Source organism: Delphinus delphis, chromosome 8, assembly GCF_949987515.2.
Source record: "Delphinus delphis chromosome 8, mDelDel1.2, whole genome shotgun sequence".
NCBI classification, from domain to species: Eukaryota; Metazoa; Chordata; class Mammalia; order Artiodactyla; family Delphinidae; genus Delphinus; species Delphinus delphis.
The window spans coordinates 80,317,476-80,345,200 of record NC_082690.1 but is presented as its reverse complement, the minus strand read 5'-3'; the positions used below and the strand labels follow the sequence as shown (position 1 = coordinate 80,345,200).

Below are 27,725 nucleotides of genomic sequence, written 5' to 3'. Positions count from 1 at the left end.
GGGGATGACCTTTTAGAGGTTTTAACCCTAAAAGGAAGACTGCAAATCACTAAGGAAGACTGCAAATCACTAATGCCTGGGATCCAGTCCCAGAGATTCTGATTAAATGTTTTCAGGTGGCATCATGTAGTTTTTAAGCCTCCAGGGAGATTGCAGTGGGTAGTCAGTGCTGAGACCCCAAGGAGAGAGAGTTGACAGAATAAGAGAGGCCAAGTCTGTATCCCCAGGCCTTTACTTTCCCTTGGGGGTTCTTCTGTGTGGGAAGAAAAAAAAACTCATGAAATTTGAGTTCGCAAAAGCAATATTTCTGAATAAGTATTTTTCTGTAATATGTTGTTATGAATACCTATGTCATCTAAATTTATAAATTAAATATTATAAATAGACATGTTATTGTTTTACTCATCTCCAAATTTTACATATGTATGCTCCCCCAAATCTTTTTAAAAACATTTTCATGGGGAAAATGAGGAAATCACTCATGATCAGGCATAAATAGAAGAAGGATTGATTCCTACAGTATTTTTAGAGCCTTAAATGTCTCATATGCATTGTGACTTCCTAATGTGGGAAAGGAATATAACATGGTATATTTCCCATTCTTACTTGACCATGGAAACTTAACCCAAATAAGACAAGAAGGATGCAGAATGCATACTGGGAAACTCTGTTCTTGCCCAAAAGGATGCAACCCACCTCAAATATACCTTTAGCAGCTTCCTTTGATCTCTAAGCACAATGACTCCATGTGTGTCTGCTATCTTACTGCTCATCATAATGAAGCTATCTCCTGTTGAGCTAGTACATTTCATCCAGGAGAAACTTTTCATTTTGTTCCTTTCTGTCATTCACTGGAATACCAGCCTTACTGAGTGATTGACATAACAAATGAGCTCACTGTTCAGATGTGATCCTAATCCCTACGACAGAGAATGCTCTGGCCATTTTCAAGCTCATCAGTATGATAATTCCTTAACTATACAACATCCAAACCACCACAAAATCATATACCAAGTAATGGAGAGTCAAGTAGCACTTCTCATCTGCTAGGTGATGTGTGAGTATACAGTGATGGGTAATAATATGAATTGTAATTCCAATGAATTGGGGATTCCTTGGGCTATGGTACTGATTAAAAAATTAATAATAACTGAGTGATATTAGTGATCATATTTGGAGTATATATTATGTGATGGCCTCTGTACTAAGGACTTAACATTTAATTCTCACTATAATGATCCCCACAAGATTGGTACTGTTATCTCCATTTTACAACTAGCAAAACTGGGGGTGTGACTGACAAGGGGTTAATATCCAAAATACAAAAAGCTCATGCAGCTCAATATCAAAAGAACAAACAACCCAATCAAAAAATGGGCCGAAGATCTAAATAGACATTTCTCCAAAGAAGACATACAGATGGCCAAGAGGTGCTCAACATCACTAATTATCAGAGAAATGAAAATCAAAACTACAACGAGGTATCATCTCACACCAGTCAGAATGGCCATCATCAAAAAATCTACAAACAATAAATGATGAAGAGGGTGCAGAGAAAAGGGAACCCTCCTACACTATTGGTGGGAATGTAAATTGGTACGGCCACTATGGAGAACAGTATAGAGGTGCCTTAAAAAACTAAAAATAGAACACCATATGATCCAGCAATCCCACTCCTGGGCATATATCCAGAGAAAACCATAATTCAAAAAGATACATGTACTCCAATGTTCATTTCAGCACTATTTACAATAGCCAGGACATGGAAGCAACCTAAATGTCCATCAACAGAGGAATGGGTAAAGAAGATCTGGTACATATATACAGTAGAATGTTACTCAGCCATAAAAAAGAACAAAATAATGCCATTTGCAGCGACATGGTTAGACCTAGAGATAATCATACCGAGTGAAGTAAGCCAGACAGAGAAAGACAAATATATGATAATGCTGATATGTGGAATCTAGAAAATAAATGGTACAAATGAACCTATTTACAAAACAAAAATAGAGTCACAGATGTAGAAAACAAATTTATGATTACCAAGGGGAAAAAGGGGGTAGAGGGATAAACCGGGAGATTGGGATTGACATATACACATTACTATATATATAAAATAGATAACTGATAAGAGCCTAGTGTATAGCACAGGGAACGCTACTCAATACTCTGTAATGACCTATATGGGAATAGAATCTAAAAAAGAGTAGATATATGTGTATGTATAACTGATTCACTTTGCTGTACAGCAGAAACTAACACAACATTGTAAATCAACTATACACCAATAAAAATTAATTTTAAAAAACCTGGGGGTGAAAGTCAACATAATCTACCCAAAATCACATAACTACTAAGTCCAACTACTTAACCCTCTATGACACTGCATTTCTCAATCTGTAGCTTTCCAGAGATTATCCCAAGCTGTTTGAGGAAAAAGGCTGTCTAGCACCATATTCCAGAGTTGTACCTCGAACTCTAAGTGACTGGCTTTTATACGGTAGCTACAGCTGGTGGCAGACAGAAGTAAATAAAATGGATTAGTAAAAGGCCTATCTAATACTAACCCAGAACTTTAAAAAGCCCAACAGTGTACTAGAAATGGTTTCTATAAACATTTTTTATTTTCCTATTACTATTTTTTAAATTGAAGTATAGTTGATTTACAATGTTTCAGGTGTACAGCAAAGTGATTCATACATGTGTATGTCTATACACACACACACACACATATATTCTTTTTCAGATTCTTTTGCATTATAGATTATTACAAGATTTTGAATACAGTTCCCTGTGCTATACAGTAGGTCCTTGTTGTTTTATATTATTTTTTAAGGTACTTGTTCTATTGTATTTGACAACTCTCCTATGAAGAAAATCCTGGGAATTGTTCCCCAAGGAGGAACTATTGATAGAGCAGGAAAATACTACTGACCCAGGTTTGAATCTGGGCCTCTACATGACTTTGAGTGAGATACTTAATCACTTGTTGTCGAAAAACTGGGGATAATTATATCTTCCTTGCAGAGTTGTTATGAGATATAAATCAGGTAATGTCATTTGGAAAGCCAGGCACATAGTATTTGTGCAACAAATTACAGTTTTCTTAAGGAAAACAATAGGAAAAACAACAACAATTGAAAAGGTGGCAGTCCATCTGCTCTTCTGCCCTTTAGCTTCCTGGTGCTGATACCATTTGCAAGTTCCCACTAGGGGGTGATCATACTGTGCTCCAAGTGATTATTTTAAGTGGCTCAGATTTGGCTGAAAAAGGTAACATTAACTCTAAGGGCTTACCTTGGGCAAAGATGATATAACCTTGCCACCTGTGAAGAGGCAGACACATGCACGATGGAGCTCCAGTGATGAAAGCTGCAGACTGCAGGACGGTCTCTGTGCTTCCTCAGTGCACTTTCATCAGTGTGCATTCTGGCAGTTTCCCAGCCACCAGGAAATCTTTGTACCCAGAGACTCTTTTAAGTCAAAGAACAATGATAAGTACATTTGCGTACTCTATGAAAAGTATATAATGCAATCTGAGGTATTTGGTGTAAGTCATAATTAAAATGGCTAAATCTTCATAAAATGATACAGGCAGGACCACTAATATTTCATCTTTATATTTGATGAAAAATTATTAGTAAGTTATTTGTATGGGCATTTTTGCAGATTTACATTTAACCTTTAGACTATAACTAACTCTCTACTACTTTGTAGATGGAGGGAATACTTTCTTTTAAAATCAAAGACAGTTAGGTCTCTCAAGGTGGGGAGATGTGACTATAATTTTGGAAAGATTATAAATGTTTCAAAAATGTAAATGCTGCAGACCAGAACATCTAGGGACTGAAATATTTCATAGGTGGATAAATCCTGATGATGCAACTTACTAGCCTCGGTGTACTTGTCAATAAAATGAAAATAATTTTATGTAATTTGTGGAGTTGATGTGAGGATTAAATAAAATGACCTGTGTAAAGGACCTAGCGTGAGACCCCACATGGAGTAGACACTGATAAATATTACTTCCTTTTGCTTTTTCCTGTGTCAAGATGGGCTTCACCTAGCAGATCTTATTTGGCAGAGTGGGTTAAATATTCTTTGGGGACAGAGAAAGCAGCTTTTAGCAGATAGCTTTAAGCCCTCAGAAACCTAGAGTGAACGCTAACCAAAAATAAATTAAAAGGCAGTGTGAAAAGTGTAAACATAGACTTATTCAGTTATTTTTTTTAAAGCTTGTAGAAGACATTTAAAATGTATAGACGAAAAAAAAAGCAGGTGAGGAGCTGTCACAGCTCAGACAACAGTTCCACGTCTTTGGAGAGTTTACACTCATCTTCGTGCCTCAGTTTATCGTCTTCCTCAAGGGGATAAAATAGAGAAAACAAAGAATATGCTACAAGGGCTCGGAATGCTTCCCCTCAAAGCTCATTATTATGACATAAAAGCAGCTATTTGTAAAGCAATGCTTAGAATCCTGTTGTTATATAATTAGAACAAATCACATTCTGTTGTTCTCCATTTATTGAAAATCAAGGGGAAATCCAATTCTGAGTGGTTGATTGATTCCCAAAGGACCTGTGATGCTGCCTTTTATTTCACAGCCCTGGCAGCCACATTCAACCTATGCCCCAGTGAAAAGAATATAAATAACGTGCATAGGAAATGAATGAACTATTCAAGAAGACATTTTTCTTATATGCTTTCTTTTCCAGTCCTTTTCTTGGGGCTTTGAAATGGTCCTCAACTTACCAGGACCAACAGAACTTCAACCTTTGAAACACAAGGCAGGCTACACCATGTAGCTAGTGTACGCAAGCAACATTTGCCATCTCAGAATGTCTCTTTGGGGACTTCCCTGATTGCACAGTGATTAGGGATCGCCTGCCGGTGCAGCGGACATGGGTACGATCCCTGGTCCGGGATGATCCCACATGCCGTGGAACAACTAAGCCCATGCGCCACAGCTACTGAGCCTGCGCTCTACAGCCCACGAGCCACAGCTACTGAGGCCGCGTGCCACAACTACTGAAGGCCATGCATCTAGAGCCTGTGCTCCCCAAGAAGAGAAGCCACCGCAATGAGAAACCTGTGCACCGCAAGGAAGAGTAGCCCCTGCTTGCTCGCCACAACTAGAGGAAGCCCACACGCAGCAACGAAGACCCAATGTAGCCATATATAAATAAATAAATTTATAAAAGAAAAAAATTTAAAAAAAGATGTCTCTTTGGCATGTGGATTATTTCAAACTGAAAACAATCAAGACCCAAAAGGCTCAAGAAGAAACTTTGACTTTTCCCCTAACTGCCTAAAGAATGTAGTTAGAGGACCTGTCCCAGGCAGGGAGCTGTCACCATAGATCAGTATAATATGTACTAGATATATAGACAGAAAGGAACCCAGCAAAGTCTGCTTGTTAAAATCCCTCTCGGCATCCCATCATCTCTGGCTGTCCCAGCAAACATTTGCTTACCAATCATTTGCTTTTCCATCTCCATGTCAATTGCCTTCCTCCCCTTTGATGTCCCAAACCACTAACCTCAACATCCTCCTTTGTCTTTAGCTGAATATGGTATTTAAGGTGAGAGCTTCAGCCATTTTGGTGAGTTACTCAGTTCTCCTGGGTCTCTCCCCATGTATACATGTTATTAAACTTTTATCTGATTTTCTCCTGTTAATCTGTCTCATGTCAGTGTAATTCTTAGACCAGCCAGAAGAACCTAGAAGGGTAGGGGAAAATGTCTTCCTCCCCAACACTAGCTAACAAAGAACAGTAAGCAAACGATAATACATTTGCAGAAATAAAGCACTTTCGTAGCCATTATCTCGTTTGATCCTCAATAACTCTGTGGCATGTGGCAAGGCAGTTATTTCTTATTATCCCCATTATACTTATGAGGAAACTGAGGCTCAGGTTGTAAAGCAAGAAAGTGTGAATGGGGTGCAGTGGGAAAGGGGAAATGTTGACTCCCTCTCAAAGGAGGGAGGTGAGGGGCAAGAATGATATTAGAATGACATCAGTTCTCTATGGGGTTGGGGCAGTATATAAGAAATGCAAGTTTTTAGCAAAGCAGGGAGTGGCTAATATGGCAGCAGTGACATCCTCGTGTAGGCCATCCTCCACGGGTTCCTGCGAGCCTGGGATGTTTTGCAGTTACTTACAAGAATGCAAGCAATGTGATTCATTCAGGCACCATTTAAACTTTAAGTTCAGCTCAGATGTAAAGACAAAGGAGAATATGCCACCAACCCGGCTGGTTTTAGTGAATATAAAGGCAGATTACCCAAAGCTTAAAAAAACCTTAAATGGACTGCCTTTCTTACCCCACCCTTACGGAGTGTTGGCTAGAAGAACTTACCTATTGTGCTAGGTAGCATGAGAGAAGGGGAAAAACGGAGTAGGGCAACCCAAAGTCAAAATCAACAACCTTTGTGGATCTGAGCCATCGACTCTTTGCCTTAAGGGGATGAGGGAGGAACCAAGTTTCCACCCTCTTAATGCAGAAATGAGAGTAATTGTTGAGAGAAAAAGGAAACTCTTTTCCTTCCTCCCTCCCCAGAAAAAGCGTGATTAAATAACAGCACAATGGTGCCACTCCAAACCCCAATATCCTAATTAGAAAACAAAAATGACACGCTTTTAAAAAGAATTTTATACACATTTCAGATCCGAAACAATAACAAAGTAGGGTGTCTCCAAACCTAGATCTAATGTGATTACACACAGTAATTAACAATGAATTTGTAACCAGCCCTGTTGGCTCTGTTCAGATGCCAAGGATGGGAGTCCAGTGGATCATCAGTTGTGGGTGTAGATCCCTAATCTAAAGGCACTGAAACTTCTGGGTGATGAGAGATGGAGTCCAAATAGCTGCAGAGACTTAAAGGAAAAGAACAAGGCTTTTGAGACTGTAACCAGCCAGACACCTGGGTTTCTATCTCGGTGCCAAATGTCATCCCTCCTCTCTGCAGACATCTATGGGACAGAATCAAACTCAAGCCCAGTACATTCAGCAAAGCAGAGACTCAGTCCAGCATTCAACCCTCTGCCAGGCTGATATTAGGCCTGAGGACATCTGTCCCAGCCAGGAAAGGAGGAGTGCCAGAAAGCTTGAATTCAGCCTGTCGTCTTGCGTTTGCTGGGACTTGCAGCATCAGTACCAACAGAGAAAATTTTGATGCTGGATGGCAAATTCCTCTAGGCTTGATTTTGAACAAGGCCAAACAGAAAGCCCTCCTTAATGAATGATTTGGATGATGGATTATGGTTCCGGGGTGATCAAACCATTTCAGCCATTCCCATACAGAGGGATCACATCACCATCCAGGGAAGCAGGCCAGCCCTAGGCCAAATTAAAGATGAGGCCAGATCTGTCCTTGGCATGCTCAAAGTCAGTGTCTCTACCCACCTCCCTTCTTTCAACATGCTCCCCTTCCCTGCCTTCTCCCTGCCTTGCACCCCAGCAAGGCCCAAACCCTCCCTACGGCCTCTGGCTCTCCAAGGATCCCTCTCAGTAAATCGGTTATCTGAAAGAAGGCATTGCCCCACCGTGACAACATTTACTGAGCTTCCATTAAGGGACAGACAAAATGCCATATATAAGAAAGATAAAGATGTGAAAAACTTGCTCTTGAACCTTGATGAGTAGAGCCTTATAATTCACTCAACAACATGCATTGAGTCTCCTACTGTGGGTAGGACATGGCGCTGGGCATAACCAAGGATAGAGAGGTGAGGAATATGCGTTTTCTACTGAGAGAAATCCCTTGAACTCATGAAAAGACTTAGCACAAAAAAAAAAAGACAAGACTTAGCATGATACGTAGAGCAATGCCATGGGAAGAGGCATAAAGTCTTGGCCAGTTACTGGAAAAGCTTCTAACCGCTCTCCCTGCTTCTACCTTTGTCCCCCAAAATAAGAATAACAATAATAACCAATGTAATATAATATAAATCCATTCACCACTTAGGAGCCAGAGTTTTCATGGTAAAATGTAAATCAGATCATGCCACTTCTAGCTTAAAACCTCCCAGAAGCTTCCCAATGCACATAAAACAGAATCCCAGCTCCTTCACCACAACTGAAAAGGTGCTGGATGGCTGCCCACCCCCATCCTTCCATTGTACTCACTTCAGACACATTGGCTATTTTTCTCTTTCTCAGACATTCCTGCCTCAGGACTTTTGTTTTTGTAGTGCCCTCTGCCTGAAATCCTTTTCCTCCAGATTTTTGCTTGGCTGGCCTCACTTCATCGTTCCAGACTCAGTTCAAATGCCCCTTATTCAGAGATGCTCTCACTGATAAACCCATCTAAGGAGGACCCCCAGAGTCACTCAACAGTTATTCTCTTTTCTTCATAACATACATTACTATCTGAAACTATCTTCTTCTTTTTATTATTTGTCTGATAGAAAACCCACACTTAGCAAAACCAACATTGAGCTACCAATCTGCCTTCTCCAAACCTGCTCATCTTTAGTTTTCCCCACCTTGCTTAAAGGCATCTCTGGGGCTTCCCTGGTGGCGCAGTGGTTAAGAATCCACCGTCCAATGCAGGGGATATGGGTTCGAGCCCTGGTCCGGGAGGATCCCACATGCCATGGAGCAAGTAAGCCCGTGTGCCACAACTGCTGAGCCCGTGCTCTAGAGCCCGTGAGCCACAACTACTGAGCCCACGTGCCACAACTACTGAGCCCACGTGCCACAACTACTGAGCCTGCGTGCCTAGAGCCTGTGCTCTGAAACAAGAGAAACCACCACAATGAGAAGCCTGTGCACCGCAACAAAGAGTAGCCTCCACTTGCTGCAAATAGAGAAAGCCTGCGCACAGCAGCAAAGACCCAATGCAGCCATAAATAAACAAATAAATTAATTAATTAAAAAGGCATCGGGCTTCCCAGGTGGTGCAGTGGTTGAGAATCTGCCTGCCAATGCAGGGGACACAGGTTCGAGCCCTGGTCTGGGAAGATCCCAAATGCCGCGGAGCAACTAGGCCCGTGAGCCACAACTACTGAGCCTGTGCGTCTGGAGCTTGTGCTCCACAACAAGAGAGGCCGCGACAGTGAGAGGCTCGTGCACTGCGATGAAGAGTGGCCCCCGCTCGCCGCAACGAGAGAAAGCCCTCGGACAGAAACGAAGACCCAACGCATCCAAAAATAAATAAAGAAGATTTCATTTTAAAATAAATAAATAAAAATAAAAAGGCATCACTGTTCTTCCAATTCTTCCAGTGGCTCATATCAAAAACCCCGGAATCACCCTAAACTCCTTTCTTTCTTTCTGTACCATCCATCCAGAAGTCCTATTTGTTCTACCTTCAATATAACCACTTTTTATATTTCCTATAATATAAGTCCCCTAGTGTCTCCCTGTTTTTCACCTGCATTAGCCTCTTACCTGGTCTCTCTGTTCCCTCCTGGCTCCCGCTTAGTCTATTTTTAACACAGCAGCCGGAGTGATCTTCTAAAAAGAAGTTATTTCCCTCCTCCAAGCTTTCCAGTAACTCCTCATCTTCCTCAGTAAAAGCCAATATTCAGCATCTAGAGCCATGTTGTCCAATACAGTAGCCATGGTGGCTACTGAGCCCTTAAAATGTGGCTCGTCCAGGGGATAGCAGTGTGGGGAGAGATAAATTAGGAATTTGGGATCAACATATACACACTACTGTATATAAAACAGGTAAAAAACAATGTCAATACCTTGTAACAACCTATAATGGAAAAGAATCTGAAAAAGAACACACACGCGTGCGCACACACACTCAGACACATATATATAACTGAATCACTTTGCTGTATACTTGAAACTAACACAACATTGTAAATTAACCGTATTACAATTTAAAAAAAAAAAAAACTAAGTCCGTAAAAAAATGTGGCTCGTCCAAATTGAGATGTGCTCTAACTGTAGAAGGCACACTGGATTTCAAAGGCTTAGTATGAAAATAAGATTGGAAAACATCTCATTAATAACTTAAGATTGATTACATATTGATATGTTAAAATATTGGCTATATTTAGCTAAATAAAATATATTATTAAAAATAATCTAGGGCTTCCCTGGTGGCGCAGTGGTTGAGAGTCCGTCTGCTGATGCAGGGGACACGGGTTTGTGCCCCGGTCCGGGAAGATCCCACATGCCACAGAGCGGCTGGGCCTGTGAGCCATGGCCGCTGAACCTGCGCATCCAGAGCCTGTGCTCTGCAACAGGAGAGACCCGCGTACCGCAAAAAAAAAAAAAAAAAAAAAACTAACCTGTTTCTTTTTTAAATTAGGCTATAGAAAATTCAAAATTACATCTAAAACTCATTTGTAGCTCACATTCTATTTCTATTGGACAGTGCTGGTATGGTTAGTATGTAGTTATAAGCCTGTATGAGATCAGCTAGGCAGTGAGAGTAGACAAAGAACAGAAAAAGTCTAAGGATGGAATTCTGGGGACCCCGCAAAATTAAGAGTCCAGGGAGATAAAGACGAACCATTAAAGATGACGGAAAGGTGTCCAATGAGGTCAGAGAAGACTCAGCCAAAATTAAAAATAAATAAATAAATTTATTTTAAAAAAGAGAGAAAGTGAGGGAAACAGAAATGGAGACTGCAAGTATGGGCAATTCTTTGAAGGAGTTTTGCTATAGAGGGGATAAGAGAAATGGGCAGGTGGCTGGAGGGAAACATGGGATCAAGGGATACTATTTTCATATGAGAAATACAGCATGTTTATATACTGATGGAAATAAATTGATAATGAAGAAGAGAGAGCCTCTCCAAAATTTCTAGAGAAAAATTACCAGAGTAATCTCCTTGAGTAGATGTGGGGTCCTGGGACTTGGTGTACAAAGGGAGGGGCGTGCCTTAACTCGGAACATGGACAGTTGCTCAGGGTAACCGAATGGAAGATGGAACATAGGCATAGATGCAAGTAGGTTTGTAGAAGTGCTGGAAGCAGCCTATGGAAGGTCGTTTCTGATTGCTTCCATTTTCTCAGTGAAAAAGAAATTATGGTTGTTAGCTTAGAATGATGAAGAAAGAGAAAGTGTTGAAAGTTTGAAGAGAGGTTTGAAATCTTGTTTATGAAGTAAGAGTGAATAGACTAGGGAAATGAATTAGAATTGCTGGGCCCACTTGAGTTTAGTGGTTCATGAGTTTAAAGTGAGACCATGGGTAAGATTGGGTGTTTTCCTCCATCCAAGTTCAGCAACCAGAAAACAAGTGCAGAGTAGGAAGAGAGTTGTAAATGACCAGATTGGAGTTTTGCCAAAGAAGGACAAAGAAAAGAGAGGTGCCAGGGACTTAGGTGTGTAATGTGAGTGATTATTAGGATAGAATATAAAATCTATCTATAGATAGATTGGATGAGGAGGTAAGTTAGGACATGTGGAAAATGGGGACAGTGAAAAGATGGTAGGACATATGAATTATCTGGTCAAAGTATTTTCAAGTCAGGGTGGAAGGGACAGAGAACTGGAAGGATATGAGGTGGGGGTCCTAGAGTGGAATGCTTGAGATTAAGATTAAGATGTGGGAGGTAGGAGTTACTGATAAGGACAAGGTCGAGGGTATGGGATGAGTGGCCCATTCTGCGGGAGATGGGAGATGAAATTGCTTATTACGGAAGCATCCAAACCCTTTGCCCCATTTCTAGCCACCATTGCCCCATTCTCACCATCCTGCTCTTCCAACCCCCATTCAATCCAAATATAGTCACCTTCCATGGGAAATCCAAATACAACAAGCATGTTGTGATTTTTGTATTACTCAGCGTTAGAGGCCACGAGGAAGGATCTCACAGAGTAAAATTCAGCAGTGCACCTCTCCCTTATCCTTTTGCCCCTCCTCATCTCAGGAGTCATCCCATATCACCTCACACCATCTCACCCTGGTCTAATTACGCAGAATCTCTCCTTTCTTCTTGAAGTTTTGGCACTTTCTAAGAATCAGAGCTTAACAACAGACAACGCTCAAAGGTAACTCTCTCAAAGGAATTTTCTTACTATCTGCTATGAGAGTCTAAGCTTCTCCCTCTGATTATACTTCTAAAATAACAGTTCTAATTGTAGTTCTTCAGCTTTTAAAATCCTCTGATGGCTCACTCTAGCCCAAAGAATAAACCCAAGCATTCAGGAGCCTCTACAATCCACCTCAGCCTAAATTTTCTTTTCTTTTTTTTTTTTGGCCGCATGGCTTGTGGGGTCTAAGTTCCCCGACCAGGGATCAAACCTGTGCCCCGGGCTTCCCTGGTGGCGCAGTGGTTGAGAGTCCGCCTGCCAATGCAGGCGAGGCGGGTTCGTGCCCAGGTCCGGGAAGATCCCACATGCCGCGGAGCGGCTGGGCCCGTGAGCCGTGGCTGCTGAGCCTGCGCGTCTGGAGCCTGTGCTCCGCAACGAGAGAGGCCACAACAGTGAGAGGCCCGCGTATCACAAAACAAACAAACAAACAAAACCTGTGCCCCCTGCAGTGGAAGCGTGAAGTCCTAACCACTGGACCACCAGGGAAGTCCCCATCTCAGCCTAAATGTTAGCCCTCATTTTCTTCCACATACTCCCCAATCCCAGGCAGGCACCTACACCCCATGGAAGACCTCCTCATTTCCTAAACAGGGCATACATTTTTTTTTCCTGCATGGCTTTGCTCATAAAGCCCTCTCTCTGGCATTCCCATTCCCCACTTACCCACTTGTCAACATTCTCATCATTCCTGAACAAATGTTTCCTTCTTGCTAAAGCTGAGTTTCTCAATCTCACACCATTCACATTTTGTGCTGGATAATTCTTTATTGAGGGGGCTGTCCTGCACATTGTAAGATGCTAAAGCAGCATCCCGGCCTCTACCCACTAGATGCCAGTAGCAATCCTCACCCCCATCCCACCATCTGCAGTCGTGACAATTAAAAATATCTCCAGACACTGTCAAACATTCTCTGGGCTCCAAAATCGCCCCTGACTGAGAACCCCTGCTCTTTAAAATTTTCTCTAGTTACCCCCCATGAGAAAGCACTTCACCCCACTCTTTACTACACAACACTACTCAATTAAAACCCCTGCAACAAAAGCAGTAAAAACAGAAGTAATAACATTTAGCACATCCCTCTTTTGTTTCTGGGGTTGCTTAGATGTCTATCCCCTTATCCCCTTCCACTGGATTTGTGAGTTCTTTGAGAGTAAGCTATCTTCCGGGTATCTCTAGGACCCAGCATAGTGATTTACTATAGTGGGTAATCGGGACATATTTGCAGAATTGATGTGATAAGGCTATAGTCTCTGTTTTCTGACTAGCCATTTGATGACCACATCAGTTGAAAGATTAAGAAGCTAATTATTCTAATGCTGTTTTGCAAAGTTCTGTCCATGCCTGGTAAGTTATAAGAAGCATGAAGAACAATGGATTCTGGAGAGTTTGGGGTGTTTTTTTTAAATCTTCATATTTTGGAATGGTTTGTGGTTGAATAAATGTTAATTTTTCAGACTCAATTTACCTTAACATAGTAATGTGTTTCATTTCAATGAATATTTTAGTTTGAGTCCATTTGCAGACTGAATGCTTTTTCAAAGCTTAAATGTAAATATACAGTAGTGGGCCAAACTGTAAAACATAGCACTTTGGTAAGTGCTGGTAGAAAGCATTCTGGATTGGTTCATTTGTATAGATTTCATTGTCCAAATTGCTTGAAAGTTCCTTGAGGGGAGGAACACATCTGGCATTTCTCCTCTTTCCCATAACACTTGCTAAGTAAATTCTTTTGAATTAATTGATTGAAACTTTCTAATGGGAGAAAATAAATCTATTGACCTAGAATGCTCCAGGAACAAAGTTTAGAGTTAAGTTTTAGAAGTTGTGGTATGGTATGGCAAATATTCTAGAGGCTTATCCCAGCATTCTTTTTCCTCTTTTTCCCAAGGCACAGAGTTGAGATTTTGTAACTGGGCCCTTTGTCATTCAAAATAAAATACTTGCCCCAAATTACCTATCTCTGAATTTCTTTTACTTACTTTAAATGCATGGATATTTTGAAGTTTTGTGTTTATATGCATCTGCACCTAATATTAACTAATACATAAATAGTTAATTGTAATTCAACAATATTTTTGAATAAGTGCTATGCACTAGGTCAGTAGGTCTCAGCAAAGAGAGCACATTACAAAGACCATCATAGTTTTCCAAAAATACAAATGTTCCTGTCATACTTGAGACTTTCTGAATCAAAATTTATATGATGGGCCTCTAGCATGAAAAAAATATGTGTATATATATATATATATATATATATATATATATATACACATGTGCATACTCATACATACTGTTATATGTATCAACAAATTAGATAAATTAGATGGCATGAATATATATATTAGTTATATATAATATATAGTGAGTTTATATGTATTTGTATAGTTTTTCATAGTATTCCCTTATACTCCTTTTTATTTCTGTAAGGTTGGTAGTAATGTCCCCTCTTTTATTCCTGATTTTAGTAATTTGAATCTTCTGTCATTTTTTCCTGATCAGTCTAGCTAAAGGTCTGTCAACTTTGTTGATCTTTGCAAGGAACCAAATTTTGATTTCATTGATTTTTTTTCATGTATGTATATATTAGAAATATATATATATATATATATATATATCCTACTTATGTATATATATACTACTTATATATACTACTATATATATTCTACTCCTTGTCTAATCTTTACTTTTTCTTTCCTTCTACTTATTTTGGCTTTAGTTTGCTCTTGTTTCTTGAGCTTCTTAAGATAAAAGTTTAGATTATTGATTTCAAGTCTTTCCTCTTTTTTAACATAGGCTTTTATAGCTATAAATTTCCCTCTATGTACTGCTTTAGCTGCACAATAAATGTATTTTTTTTAAGCCCTGAAGAGAATTCTGATGTGCATACTTGGTGAGAATATGCTGTATTTCTTTGCCACCATAGATTTTTGTTTGTTTGTTTTCCATTTCCCAGCATGGTTGCTGACCTTTTGAATCCACAAAGCTTTTCTTATAAAGCAAAGTGCCTTGGGTTTGGTTTGGTTGAATTTGCTTGCGGCTCAAAGATTTTTTTCACAGCCTTATCTAAAAAGCAAGGGCATGTTTGTTTTACTTGGTCTTTTCTGGGAAGTGAAGACTTAGGTTATATGGGCCCTTTTTAAAAAGCCCTTTCAGTTGGAATTTTACTTCTCTGCTTGTATTTCAACTAAGTGTGTTTTTGGCAGCCCTGACACAATGTTTATGTCATTTAAGCAGAGGTCAGCTAATAGTGAAAGCTTCCTGTGCTACCATAAACCCTCTCGCCTGGCCTCTGTACTTTATTTGCCTTGCTTTGCCCATGATTTGGCAGCATTATCACCCACTCCACGTGACAAGTGACATCATTGCTATAATGAGAATTCCAAGCAGCACCACTGGATCAAAGCCCATCTGTGTGCTTGCTCCCACACTTGACAAAACAAATTCCAAATTCATTCAGCATGCCAGTGCCATTTAGTCACTGTGACATATCCCAAATTTTGGACTCTGTGCAAAAACCAATCTGTGCCCACAGAATTAATCACGGAACACATTTTATGACGTTTGACAACAACTTAAAAGGTTCTCATCTTTGGCAGGTGGCTCTGCCAATCTGCAAGTATGTGCACGACAAATTCTGAACAATATATTGTATGGCTGAAAATACATCGTGCAGGATGAACACCCTGGAGAGAACCAGAGTGAGTCCAAACAATTCTGAAGTCTGTCTCAGTGACACATAAGCCAGACTGCTGTCTTGTGAAGGAGGGATGATGGCCTTAGGTACACATAGAAAGCCAAAGAAAAGGCAACAGCTCGTGTGCCAGTAAATGCTGAGAACATTGGCACAATTGCCTGTGTTGGCAGGACCAAGAGTTTGAGATGGCTAATTTAAGCGACAAGATCCTGGCAAACAGATTTATTTAGGGGAAGGGTGCGTCAGGAAGATGCCAGAAAAATACATCAATCTGTGCCTTTACATGTAGTGTAGAGTGATGATGAAACAATTGACATTAAAAAAGTAAACCCTTACACTTTAACATAACCTGCAACTCATTTTAACAAGCAGGGTTTACCTTAGATTTCTGGTATTCTGAGATGGGGTTTTGTGTTCTGAGCTGAGATCTGTGACCAAGAAAAATTCCCCTCAATAGGTGTTCTTGTAGAGGTTTCCCCATATTGTGGTGTTTAGTTGATTAGACCAAGTGTTTTCACATATTGTTTAATTTATTTAAAATGCAGGCTACTTCACTTTGACAAGATCATTCACTTCAAATAAAGAAAGCCATTTATCAAAAATTTTACTTTTCTGAGGAGTATATTATAGAAACTCGGTTGGAAAAAGAAAGAAAACTGAGACTTTAATTGTACTAATAGAAGCCTGAATAGGTCCTTTTGCGTAAAAGTAATGTTTTACTCTGTAATAAGATATAACTCTTTTAAATATCTATTCTATATAGTAGTGCCTATTTGTATATTGTTCAACAGGCAATGAAATAGTAAAACATTCCACCTGGAGTGTCTGACTTCCTCACATTACTTTCCACTTTCCCAGCTTCCCTAGACAGCATTCTACCCCCAATTTTCCCCACCCACTCCAGTTTTCTCTTAATTGATGCTGTCTTAGTACATTCTATTTGCAATGTCTTGAGTGAAGAAAGTTTTCATACCTGCATCCTACTTAGGACTTTCATTTCTTATACAAAGATGACATTTGCATAATTTAGCTTTCACTGGGATTTGTCTAGACTCAGGCTTCCTATTCTGAGTGTTCCTCTCCATCTCCGAAGCAGGAAGTAATGCGAGGAAGCAACAGGTGAAGAGGAGTTTTTCCACAGGAAGAGCAATTCTCAATTAAGAAGCTGAGTGATTTAATAACCTGGCAGAGGCATACAAGCAAAAGCAGGTCTGCCTCATTTGTGCTCACAATTGCCTCCTTTGAGATGCGGGACAGCGATCAGTCTTCTCTTCCCATGAAGTGAAGGAGTTGGAACTCTCTAGATCTCTCCTAACTCTAATTCTCAAAGATACATGAATTAGGAAGGGACATTTTAGGAGATCTCTCCTTACAAATTAACTGATTCTTTCATTTACTTTGTACGTTGAATATAAATGGGTTCTTAATTAATTGAATCATATTTTCCCTGCTCAGAAGTAGCTCCTAATACTTTTTCTTCCTTACCTATGCTTCAAATAATTAATGATTTGTCATGTTCTGAGTCCCAATCCTTAGAATGTGACTTTTCATTCTTTTTATTCCCCTGCAAACTTTGAGGATCTTCTAATTATCCCTGGAATTGTGAAATTTCATGATTATTATGTGTATTAAAAAATTACCAAGGATAGGGAAAGAATCATTCAAAAGGAACAAAGCAAACAGTCCACAATCCCAGTTCATAAGAATAGTTCCTATTCCTGCCAATCAGAGTAGAACCACGTAATTCATGGGGCATGAGGTAAAGAACTTAGAAGGGTATTTCCTCAGTGGTGGGACACAATTAGCCCTTCACAAAAGACTCAACTGGTTCCACTTAACAGAGCTTAAAATCAAGCCTCAAAAAACAAAATTATTTTCAAGTGTTCTGTCTGCATTTCAAAACAAATCTCAAAAAATATTTATAGGAGTACAAAAATATCCAGCACCCAAAAAAGTAAATTTCACAATGCTTAGCCTTATTTAGTTAGTTAGTTACCAATCATGCAAGAAGCAGGAAACTATGAGCCACAATGAAGAGAAAAATCAATCAATAGAAGCAGTGCCAGAAATAGCACAGATGATAGACTTAGTAGACAAAGTAAAATTGTCATTATAATCTTATTCTATATGTCCAGGAAGCTAGAGGAAAGATTGAGCATGTTAAGTGAGAACATGGAAAATGTAGAAACACCCCCATACACACCCCTAAATCAAACTGCTAGAGATAAAAATGACAATATCTGAGATGAAAAATGAACTAGATGGGATTAAGAGAATATTAGATGTTGCAAAAAGGAAACAGAGAAAAGCTTGAAAAACCAAAACGAACAGAGCATCAGTGAGCTATAGACGATGTCAGGCAGAGGAATATATGTGTAAGTGGAGTTATCAAAGGAGAGGAGCTGGAGGATGGAGGAAAAGAAAATACTTGAAGAAACAGCTGCAACATCTGCGTTTGTCTTTCTCCACGTGGTATTATTCTCAGTGCCTAGCAAGGTGCCTGGAAGACATTAAGTGTTTAATAAACATTTCTTGAATATCTGTGGCAACAAATGACAACAATGAATAAGAGATAAGCACATGAATGCTTTTGCAGGATATAAGGGCCATTAGGGGCCAAAGAAGGGGAAGAGGATGGAGAAAGGGAAGCTTAGTAGAAGTGGCATGTCTTCTGCAGCCCTGGAAGATGGGTTCAGTTTGAGGATGTATACAGCTTGGAGAACCAGAGGAAATGCGGAAGGGCATTCCACATAAAAACGACATAAATGAAGACTTGGAAGCAAGAAGAAACATGGTTTTGAATATTCTGCCTCTATTGGAGTGGTTATTGCATTGGAGGGATAATGAGAAATGAGGTTAGATAGATGAGTTAGGCTCAGAGTATGCAAGGCTTTAGAAAGAGAAAACAAGAGGAGAAGCCTTTGAAAGTTTTTGTACAGAAACCTTTGATGATGGGATCAGGGTTCAAGGGGGAAAAGAGAGTATAATGGTGGCATTCGGATGGATTAGAAGAAAACATTATAGTTGAATGGAAAGGGTGGATCTGGGGCAACCAGGAGGTTAAAACAATCCTGTCATGAAGTGTTGAAAAGTTGTTTGTCAGCATAGACTACCGCTCAAATAAATGTTAGTGGAATCTGAATACTGGGCAAATTAATATTTCACTTAAACTAAGGTCTAAAACTTTTCTTGGTTCATGAATTTCAAAAGTGGCCCTAAGAATCTATAATGTGTTAAGAATATTATTTGCTTCCCAATATTTCATTTACATAAGATTTTGGATCAGCTTTTTTAAATTGTTGCTTTGGGGTGCACCAAAGTGCCTTATTTTCTCGCTCACCCAGGTATGTTTCATGCTTTTTGCACTTTCCATCCTTATTCACAAACAGATTTCTAGGGAAAATTCATGCCTTGGATTGTTAAATCAATTAAAGCAATGCAGCCACAAATGGAGACTTTATATTTCATTTACACACCTGTCATCGAATCTCATTGTTTAAGAATGTAAAGAACTCGGAGACAGGACTCTTTGTCGGACAGAGGGGGAAACTGAGGCCGAAAGAGGATAAGTGAGCAGTCCAGGCTCACAGAGCCACGAATGGTCAAGGTGGAACAAGAATCCAGACTCTCCCACGTGGAGCCAAGAGTTCCCAAGAGAGTGGGATAAGGCTTGAATCCCCACGCAGGGGGCACGAGTCGGGAAAGGGGCTCTTTTCAATCGTAGTTGGCCGGAGGATTTGAGAACTTTACGACCGCTGCAGCTGCAGCACAAGACCGACCTCGGAAGCCCGGCACATAGGTACCCCATACTCTAGAGACGGCCACGACGCTCGGAAACACCGCTCCCGTTCTCGCGATACTGGCCGGCCCCTGTTCCGGGCTCCTGGCTCCCGCTAGGCCCCTCCCCTCCACCTCAGCCCCTGTGTCGTCATTTCCTGTGGGTCTACAAGCAAAGGGAGAAGATGGCGGCGCTGGGGGAACCTGTGCGACTGGAGAGGGGTGAGTGGGGCCGAGGCAGGGACCGACGTGGGCGGAGGGGGTTGGGGAGTGCCTTATCCCCGGGGGGCGTGGGGCAGCCAAGCTCCGAGACCCGGAACCAGCGATGTCCCTCGCGCTGGCGCCGGTGGCCGCCGACGTTGCTGCGCCCGGCCCCGGGGAGGCCGCTTGCTGTTCCTGACTGATCCTCAGACCCGTCCTGTGTTCACACGAACCGTTCGGGAGCACAGCACAGTTCACCACGACCTGTCTGCATTCGCGGACACAACGCTGCACACGCTCTCCCTGGGTGGGCACGGCAGACGCAGCGTTCAGAGATGTGTCAAGCTGAGCAAACAACACACGCCCAGTTCGGACAGGCTACACGCACTGCCCGGTGTTGATGCGTGCACAACCCAGTGTCCCCGCCTTCACCCACACAGCCCGGACACACAGCGCGTTCCCACAGAACGTTCCCGCGTCCCCTTATTTGTGCACAAAACGCATCATTACTTCCACCACAACCTCACTTGTATTCGTATTGGGGGTATTTCCTGGCTGTGGGGCCCCTCCCGGGTACGGAGAAGGTGCTTTAAAAACACTCCTACTGAGCTGGTCTTGGGAAGAAGGTTACATAACTAGGCGGAATCGTGATAGATTGTAAAATACTTGAAAGTGCAGCCTTATTCCTTCTTTACAAATCCTACGATTGCTAACTGGCTGGTGGCTTGCTTTTTAGAGCAGGCTGTCAAGGAAAATAAAACCCGTTCTGCTGAGTAATTAGAAACGGAAAAGCCAGTGGAGGTACAAGGCTATGAGCCTTAAAGTGTCCTGTTGCAGATTTTCAGCATTCCACTCTTCCCCAAATGCTTTATTTCAAATAATTTCAAGCATACTTTTGACACACCAGTATTAGAAGTCATCGGTAAGAGTCAAAAAGTACAAACTAAACATTTGGAGTTCTAGTAGTAAACAAAGTATAGGATGGAGATTGAAAATATCTTGAAAATATTAGCATTTGCATTTACACTCTGAATATTAACTTCTGCTCTAAGAAAGGAATACATTTTTAGAATTGTATGTGGAGTCTTTCCTCATGCCTTCACACAAACTAGTGCACGCTTAACATTGTTTATCCCTTATGGTGTTCACTATTTGTAAGTCTCTTTACAAGTGATGTTGTTTTTCTCCAGCCCACCAGACCATTAATTAAAGTATCATTTTTGACAGAGGAGTAGCTACTCTGGGAAGACTTGCTAAGTCAGGCCTAAGACTGTGACATCTTCTCCCTGAACACAATGACACTGTGCTTTGTAGATGGGAACAAATTTGTTTGGTGTTAACAGGAGTAGGTGTTTTTCTTTGAAAGCCAGGTGTAGGATTCTAACATGTTGGTGGTCTTTTGTATTTTTAAGTGCAGTACAAAATATGAAACTTCACCTCTGGCATTTAGTTTTGGTAGTCATGGCTTTGTTTTCTCCTATTTAAGAGTTCATTTTAGTTCCACAGTAGTTCCACAGCTCAGAACCTTAGTACGATGAACTGCCAGTGGATGCCATTTAGCAGAATAAGAAAGTCAGATTACACCAACTCTGATTCTTAATACTTAGCATTATGTTTAACAGACTTTATTAAGAAACTCTTCCAGCAATCCTACAATATAAAAATAGTGCATATGATCAAGATCCTGAATGCCTTCAAAGTCGTCAAAACAAGATTCAGTGGAACCCCTTTGAGCACATACTGGGTACAGTGTAGGTTCAGTAAAGAGTATTTTACTTTTTCAGTTTTTTGTTAATTGGAAATTTTTATAGAGCTTACATATTGTAATTTTGTAAGTTAGAATATTTGATGAACCAGCACTCCTCATTCACCAGCCATTCTGGTGGTGGGAGATCAGAATGGGGAAAGTCTTTTTCCATTGCATTGGATTAACAACAGTTTAAGCTTTTATTACCTGAAATTGAAGAATCTACTTCTTTCTTCACTACAATTTATTCCTAGGTTTCCAGATGCAAACACATACGAATTCTATAAAGAAAAAAGTTCCAGTCCTTCAGTATAATATAAAATTCAGAACTTCTTCCATTTAAGACAAAAGGAGGCAAGGAATTTAGAATAATAGGTACTCTAGCCCCCTGTGGTACAAAAAAAGTTAAAAACAAAAATCCAAGGGAGATAGTCAGTGTTGGAACATGACTGAATCTTGTAAAATTTCTTAATTCATAAAATACTTACCCTCACACTTCCCAATGAGACCTGCCTAACATGCTTAATGTATTTGTATAGATGTGTAGAATCCCTTGTTTCTTATGATTAATTGGTCCTGATGTAACATAACATTTATGCTCGCTATATGCCAGACCCTTACCGTGTATTTTTGTTTTAGTCTTCAAGTAATTCTTATAAAGGAGATACTGCTATTTCCATTTTACAGTGGAAAACAGACACAGGGAGGTTAAGTAACTTGCCCAAGATCACACAGCTGTTACTGAGACCAGATTCACAGTGTTTTAATAAAGACAAGCTCAGTCAAATACATGTTTAGAAAATACAAAACAATTTAGAATAATAGGTACTATAGCCCCCTGTGGTACAAAAAAGTTAAAAACAAAACTCCAACGAGAGTTAGACAGTGTTGGAACTTGACTGAATCTTATAAAATTTCTTAATTCCTAAAATACTTAGCCTCACACTTCCCAATGAGAATTGCCTAACATGCTTAATGTATCTGTATAGATGTGTAGAATCCCATACACTGTGTATCCCAAATACACTGTGTTAATGATCCTAAGTTGAAAACAGACCAGTTAATTTTACTCACTTCTATCATTGTTTTAAATGTGTTCCTGCGAGTAACTGCACCTATTATTGAAGAGTTTTCCTATCTACATACATATTACGTTTCCTTTTGGGAAATAAACAGTGATTTCACTAGCACACTGTTTTATACTGTTCAGTGCTTTGGTTACTAATGATGGTAGGTAAATTTTTATTGACTAAATAGCTTCTGGTAATACTGTCAGCTTTTCTGAAGCAGTACAGTGTTCATGTGTCTATGACATTTGAGCTCCAGTCCTTTCCTGTGACATTTAGTACTTTATATTTGATTTTCCTGTGTCTCTCAAAGGTGCTGTTTTCCAGATTTTATGCTGGTGCAACATCAGTATTCCTAATCCACAGTAAAATTTAACATTCTTCTCAGACTTTACATTCCCATCCTCCATACATGAACACACACACAAACACACCACACACAAGTTCATACTCATGCTTTTTCTCTCTGTGTTATACATATTTCTTGTTAGTCGTTAAGGAATGAATCCTAAATGCTGCGCTGTTACACAAGCATTTAGAGAGTATTCTGGGACTTCCCTGGCAGTCCAGTGGTTAAGACTCCATGCTTCCACTGCAGGGGGCACGGGTTCAGTTCCTAGATGGGGAACTGAGAGCCTGCATGTCGCGTGGCATGGCCAAAAAAGAAATAAATATTAGAGAATATTCTGAGAAAATTATCTATCAGTGTGTGTTTGTTTAACTATAGATATTTGTAGAGCAATTGAATTGTTGGAAAAACTGCAAAGGAGTGGAGAGGTACCGCCACAGAAACTGCAGGCTTTACAAAGAGTCCTTCAAAGTGAATTCTGCAATGCTGTAAGAGAGGTGAGTAAATGGTATTAAAATTTACTAAAAATTTGAGTTAATTAGGGTAAGGTAATATTCTGAAATTTGGGTTCAGAGTTTCTTAAAAAAGTGAACTTTAGAACCTGCCTCTCTTGTTTTTGGAATTTCTAATAGAAAAACATTTTACAAAGATGCATAACTTTGTCTAAAATTTTAACACATTCAGTAACTTCACAAAGAGCTCAAACATTGTATATTCTGAGATTAAAAATCGCAATAATAACTTCGGGTTTTGCAGGTATATGAACATGTTTACGAGACTGTGGACATCAGTAGCAGTCCTGAAGTGAGAGCTAATGCGACTGCAAAGGTACATTTTTTTCATTTATTAAAAGGGAGAGGATTCTTCATAAATTAAAGGTTTAAAATGTGCAATTATTAGATTCACGATAGGCTTATTTTGAAAACTAACAGTATCTTTCAGGGTACACTAAACTTCTCGATTCCTGAGAAATAGGACTTTTTTAATTGGTTTTACAGAAGATATTTTATGCAGTTTAGATGATGCATTAAAAATATACTTGCACACAAATAATACATATATACATAGTTGCTATATGTAATGTATATATCATTATTTAAATATTCATCAGAATTCTGAGGTATGAATTATTAGCCTCACTTTATTGGTGGGGAAGCATCAGATTAGGTTACTTACCTCAAACCACGCAAATAGTTAATGGTAGATCTGGGGTACTCCCTCCAAGTTGCGCTTCACTTTCTCCTTAACGTTAACTCTGCAAATAGGAGGTTACCTCTTCAGAGCTGCAGGTGGTAGGTTTTATGTGCTTTTCTCTGCCAGTATTTTCCTCAGATAATTCAGGCATTGACCTCAGTGTCCATCATATGTGGTTAGAATAAGTAAATATCGGCAGTAAGTGACTTAAACTAGAACTAGTCATTAACAGGTAGTTTTTCATTGATAGTTACTGGTTCACAAAAGGCAGTATTGGATTCTCTGTTGAGTACAAACACTTAAACATGTGGGTATTATTTGACAGAGTAGGAAAAAACGATTAAAACTTGGGTTTAATTGCTGACTTTCACAGCTGCCTGAGTTTCTGAGCCTCAGTTCCATTATCTGTAAAATGAGGCCTCTTTCAGAGCTTAGAATGTGGTGGTATTCAACAAATCTTGATTTTCTTTCTCTCTTCCTTCCCATGTTTGCTCACGTACCCTGATCCAACACAAAAAAAAGAGTACCAGATTACTTAATTATCTTTAAAAGCAAAATGAAACCCAGAATCTCAACTCTGTTAGAATTAGTCTAGATTAGTCTAAATTTGAAAGTTTTAAAGATGTGGCTCTGTTTCACAATTCACATTGACTCTGTGTACCCCTCTTTTTTTCAATATTGAGTTATTTCTTGATGAGTTAGTATACAGTGCAAATAGTACAGCCGCCAGAATGACTGCATTACAAGGACAGCTGCCTCTGTACAGGTTGCGTAGGTGGGCTGCGCCCTGCCCAGAAGCCCCTGGAGGGGCCAGGCTTCCCAGCCCCCAGAGCTCAGGGCTGCTGGCATGTGAGGGGAGGGGTTCTCCTCTTTAGTGTGCACATTGTTCATCTTCCTAGCAAGCCTGCTTGCCAAGCACTGCACAGAAGTTCTGGGCACTGGAAGGCCTAGGAGTGGCCTGAACGACCTTAACACTCCTGCATAATCCCAGGGTAGGCTTTTCACTCATCCTCCTTAAAACACCATCTGCTTAGCTTACCTTCACTGTCAGTGCATTTGTGGGCATTCAGACGTCAAAAATATTTACTTCAAAAGTGTTTTTTAAAAAGGGACAAAAGAATGAAGTGAACAGGGGCTTCACTGGTGGCGCAGTGGTTGAGAGTCCGCCTGCCGATGCAGGGGACACGGGTTCGTACCCGGGTCCGGGAAGATCCCACATGCCGCGGAGCAGCTGGGCCTGTGAGCCATGGCCGCTGAGCCTGCGCGTCCGGATACCGCAAAAAAAAAAAAAAAAAAAAAAAAGAATGAAGTGAACAAATGTCCTGTTTTTTTAAGTACGTAAAATTTTCTTTCAGGCTACTGTTGCTGCATTTGCTGCCAGTGAAGGACATTCTCATCCTCGAGTTGTTGAGCTCCCAAAAACAGAAGAAGGCCTTGGATTCAATATTATGGGAGGCAAAGAACAAAACTCTCCAATCTATATATCCCGAATAATTCCAGGTGGAATTGCTGATAGACACGGGGGTCTCAAGCGAGGAGATCAACTCCTTTCTGTTAATGGAGTGGTAGGGATGCATTTTATTTCTACTTGTAGCAATGTGTTGTGACCACTTGGGGGTGTACTTGAGTTATAGAAACAGAAGATGTAGGGAAAAACCAAAGAAGCTTTGTAGTTTAGAAATCCCTTGGGGGAATCTTAGGCACTACTGTTTAGTAGAGTGATACTTTTTGAAGCACTTTGGGTGTGTTTTGCTTCTTTCCAATGTAAATTAACAATGCTTAGTGTGATTTTTATGAAGTAACTAAGGTCCTTAGTAGTTAAGGCAATACATTAAATTAAAAGTCTATCCTCAATTTAGTCTTATAGAATGGCAATTGCCTGATTTACTTCTAACCTAGTGAAATAATAGGGCATGTAGATTGATATGCTAATTATTTGGAACCTAAAGAACCAGTTCCTAAACTACAAACAGAATATGGTTTAGCAGAGGATTTTACACTGATTAAAATGATAAAGCAGGATTATTTCATAGGTTTATAGTTTGAAATACAACATTAAAAATTTTTTACTTGTGTATATTTTAAACATTTTTCATTTTGAGTTACTTACAAAACCTAGATATTAATTGTGTTTGTGTCTGTGTGGTTTTTCTTTTCCTAGAGCGTTGAAGGAGAACATCATGAAAAAGCTGTAGAACTGCTGAAAGCAGCTCAAGGAAAGGTTAAATTAGTAGTACGGTACACACCCAAGGTCTTGGAAGAAATGGAGTCACGCTTTGAAAAAATGAGATCAGCAAAACGCAGGCAACAGACCTAAAACTTTACACTCCATTTTGCTTTTAGATAGAGAAGTTTTACTTGTGACCTACTGATGGCCGCAATGCCAATGATTGTAAAAAAAAAAAACAAAAACACTTCCCGTGAAATCCTCCTTGCCATTTTATAAATGCCTATTTTAACATCATTTATGGTTCCAGAGATGCATACACTTTTTTCTGACAAGAAAAAGTAAAAAGGTGATGAGGGCGATTCCGTCCTGCTGTTTTTACAGGCCTTTTTCAACAAATGCAGATTTTGTCATAAAGTTGTTATAGATTTTTAAAAATGCTTTTTTAATATTAAAATGTACTTTTACATTCTTAACCTTTTTTTAGGGAAAAAAAGTTTTCTTTATTTGGCTGCTTATTTAAAAATAACAGTTCTCCATTCTTTTCTTTGCTTTTTTTTTCACCTGTAACATTTCTTCATGGTTTTCCAAGAAATTAAACATAACAGTCTCAGCTACAGCAGTTTATTACACTATCAATGTTAACATTGATGCGTTTTGTATTTGGAACACACACATAATATATATTATCAATGGTAAATTATAACTCAGCACAGTGGAAGTTTTTTACTTTTATTTAAACATAATATATAATGAATATTCATTTATACTGATTTATAAAAGTTTTTAAACACTGATACAATCATTGCTAAAATATGTATTCTTTCATAATATTTGAGTAGTGAGGCAAGAGAATGTAATTTGATTGTTAGCAATACTGATAACATCTTTCTATTTATAGTCAACAATATATCATAAATTACAAATGCAAAAAGAGGTTTAGGTTTCATCTTTTGCAAATTTTTTTAATGCTATTCATTTTTATTTAAATATATTTCTTATATTTTCATCGTTCCATTTCTAGAGATGAGCCAGTTAATAAGCCAGTGGTGGGAAATAGCAAAGAAGAAAAAGTAATACCTTTAACCTCACTAGGCTAAAGAGTTACACACACTTAAGTAGCTCAATTTAAAGACTTGATATTAAATAGGAAAAAGATAGAAGGGTATATTTAAGATATATAGAAATCATGAGGTGATACATTCATAAGAATCTGCAGACGCTTTGTCAAAATGAGTAAGAACTCATTCACTAGTTGGATTTAGAGATGTGATCTTTATGATTCAGTTATAATGATGGGAATTCTGAGATACTTTGATTTGTCCACTGGATGTCACTGTTTTACTGAAAGGCAGCTATTAGTGGATGACGGTGACTGAGGTCTTTTTAAAGGCAGAAATTAAAGAGGTAAGGTTCATTTTCAGACACAACTTACAGGAACATTTGTCAGGCTTTTAAAAATTTTAAGTGACAGGTGCTAGAAAGAAAATAATGGATTGAAATACATAAGGAATTTACAATA

The 27,725-nt window shown here is 39.5% G+C and overlaps 1 protein-coding gene across 1 annotated transcript; it reads left to right on the top strand.

Annotated features, from left to right (window-relative positions):
- The first annotated feature begins 19,648 nt into the window (after positions 1-19,648).
- On the top strand, positions 19,649-26,468 carry LIN7C (lin-7 homolog C, crumbs cell polarity complex component). The gene is made up of 5 exons (XM_060018630.1): positions 19,649-19,700; positions 23,221-23,339; positions 23,599-23,670; positions 25,392-25,601; positions 26,198-26,468. Exons 1-5 carry the CDS (start codon positions 19,664-19,666, stop codon positions 26,351-26,353), a joined length of 594 nt encoding a protein of 197 aa, XP_059874613.1. The 5' UTR covers positions 19,649-19,663; the 3' UTR covers positions 26,354-26,468.
- The last annotated feature ends 1,257 nt before the right edge of the window (positions 26,469-27,725 follow it).

Excerpts from the sequence above, each read along its gene's own strand:
- LIN7C (XM_060018630.1), top strand. The coding sequence starts at position 19,664 with ATGGCGGCGCTGGGGGAACCTGTGCGACTGGAGAGGG. Across the intron at positions 19,701-23,220 it reads ACCTGTGCGACTGGAGAGGG|ATATTTGTAGAGCAATTGAA; the intron begins GTGAGTGGGGCC and ends GTTTAACTATAG. Across the intron at positions 25,602-26,197 it reads TCCTTTCTGTTAATGGAGTG|AGCGTTGAAGGAGAACATCA; the intron begins GTAGGGATGCAT and ends TTCTTTTCCTAG.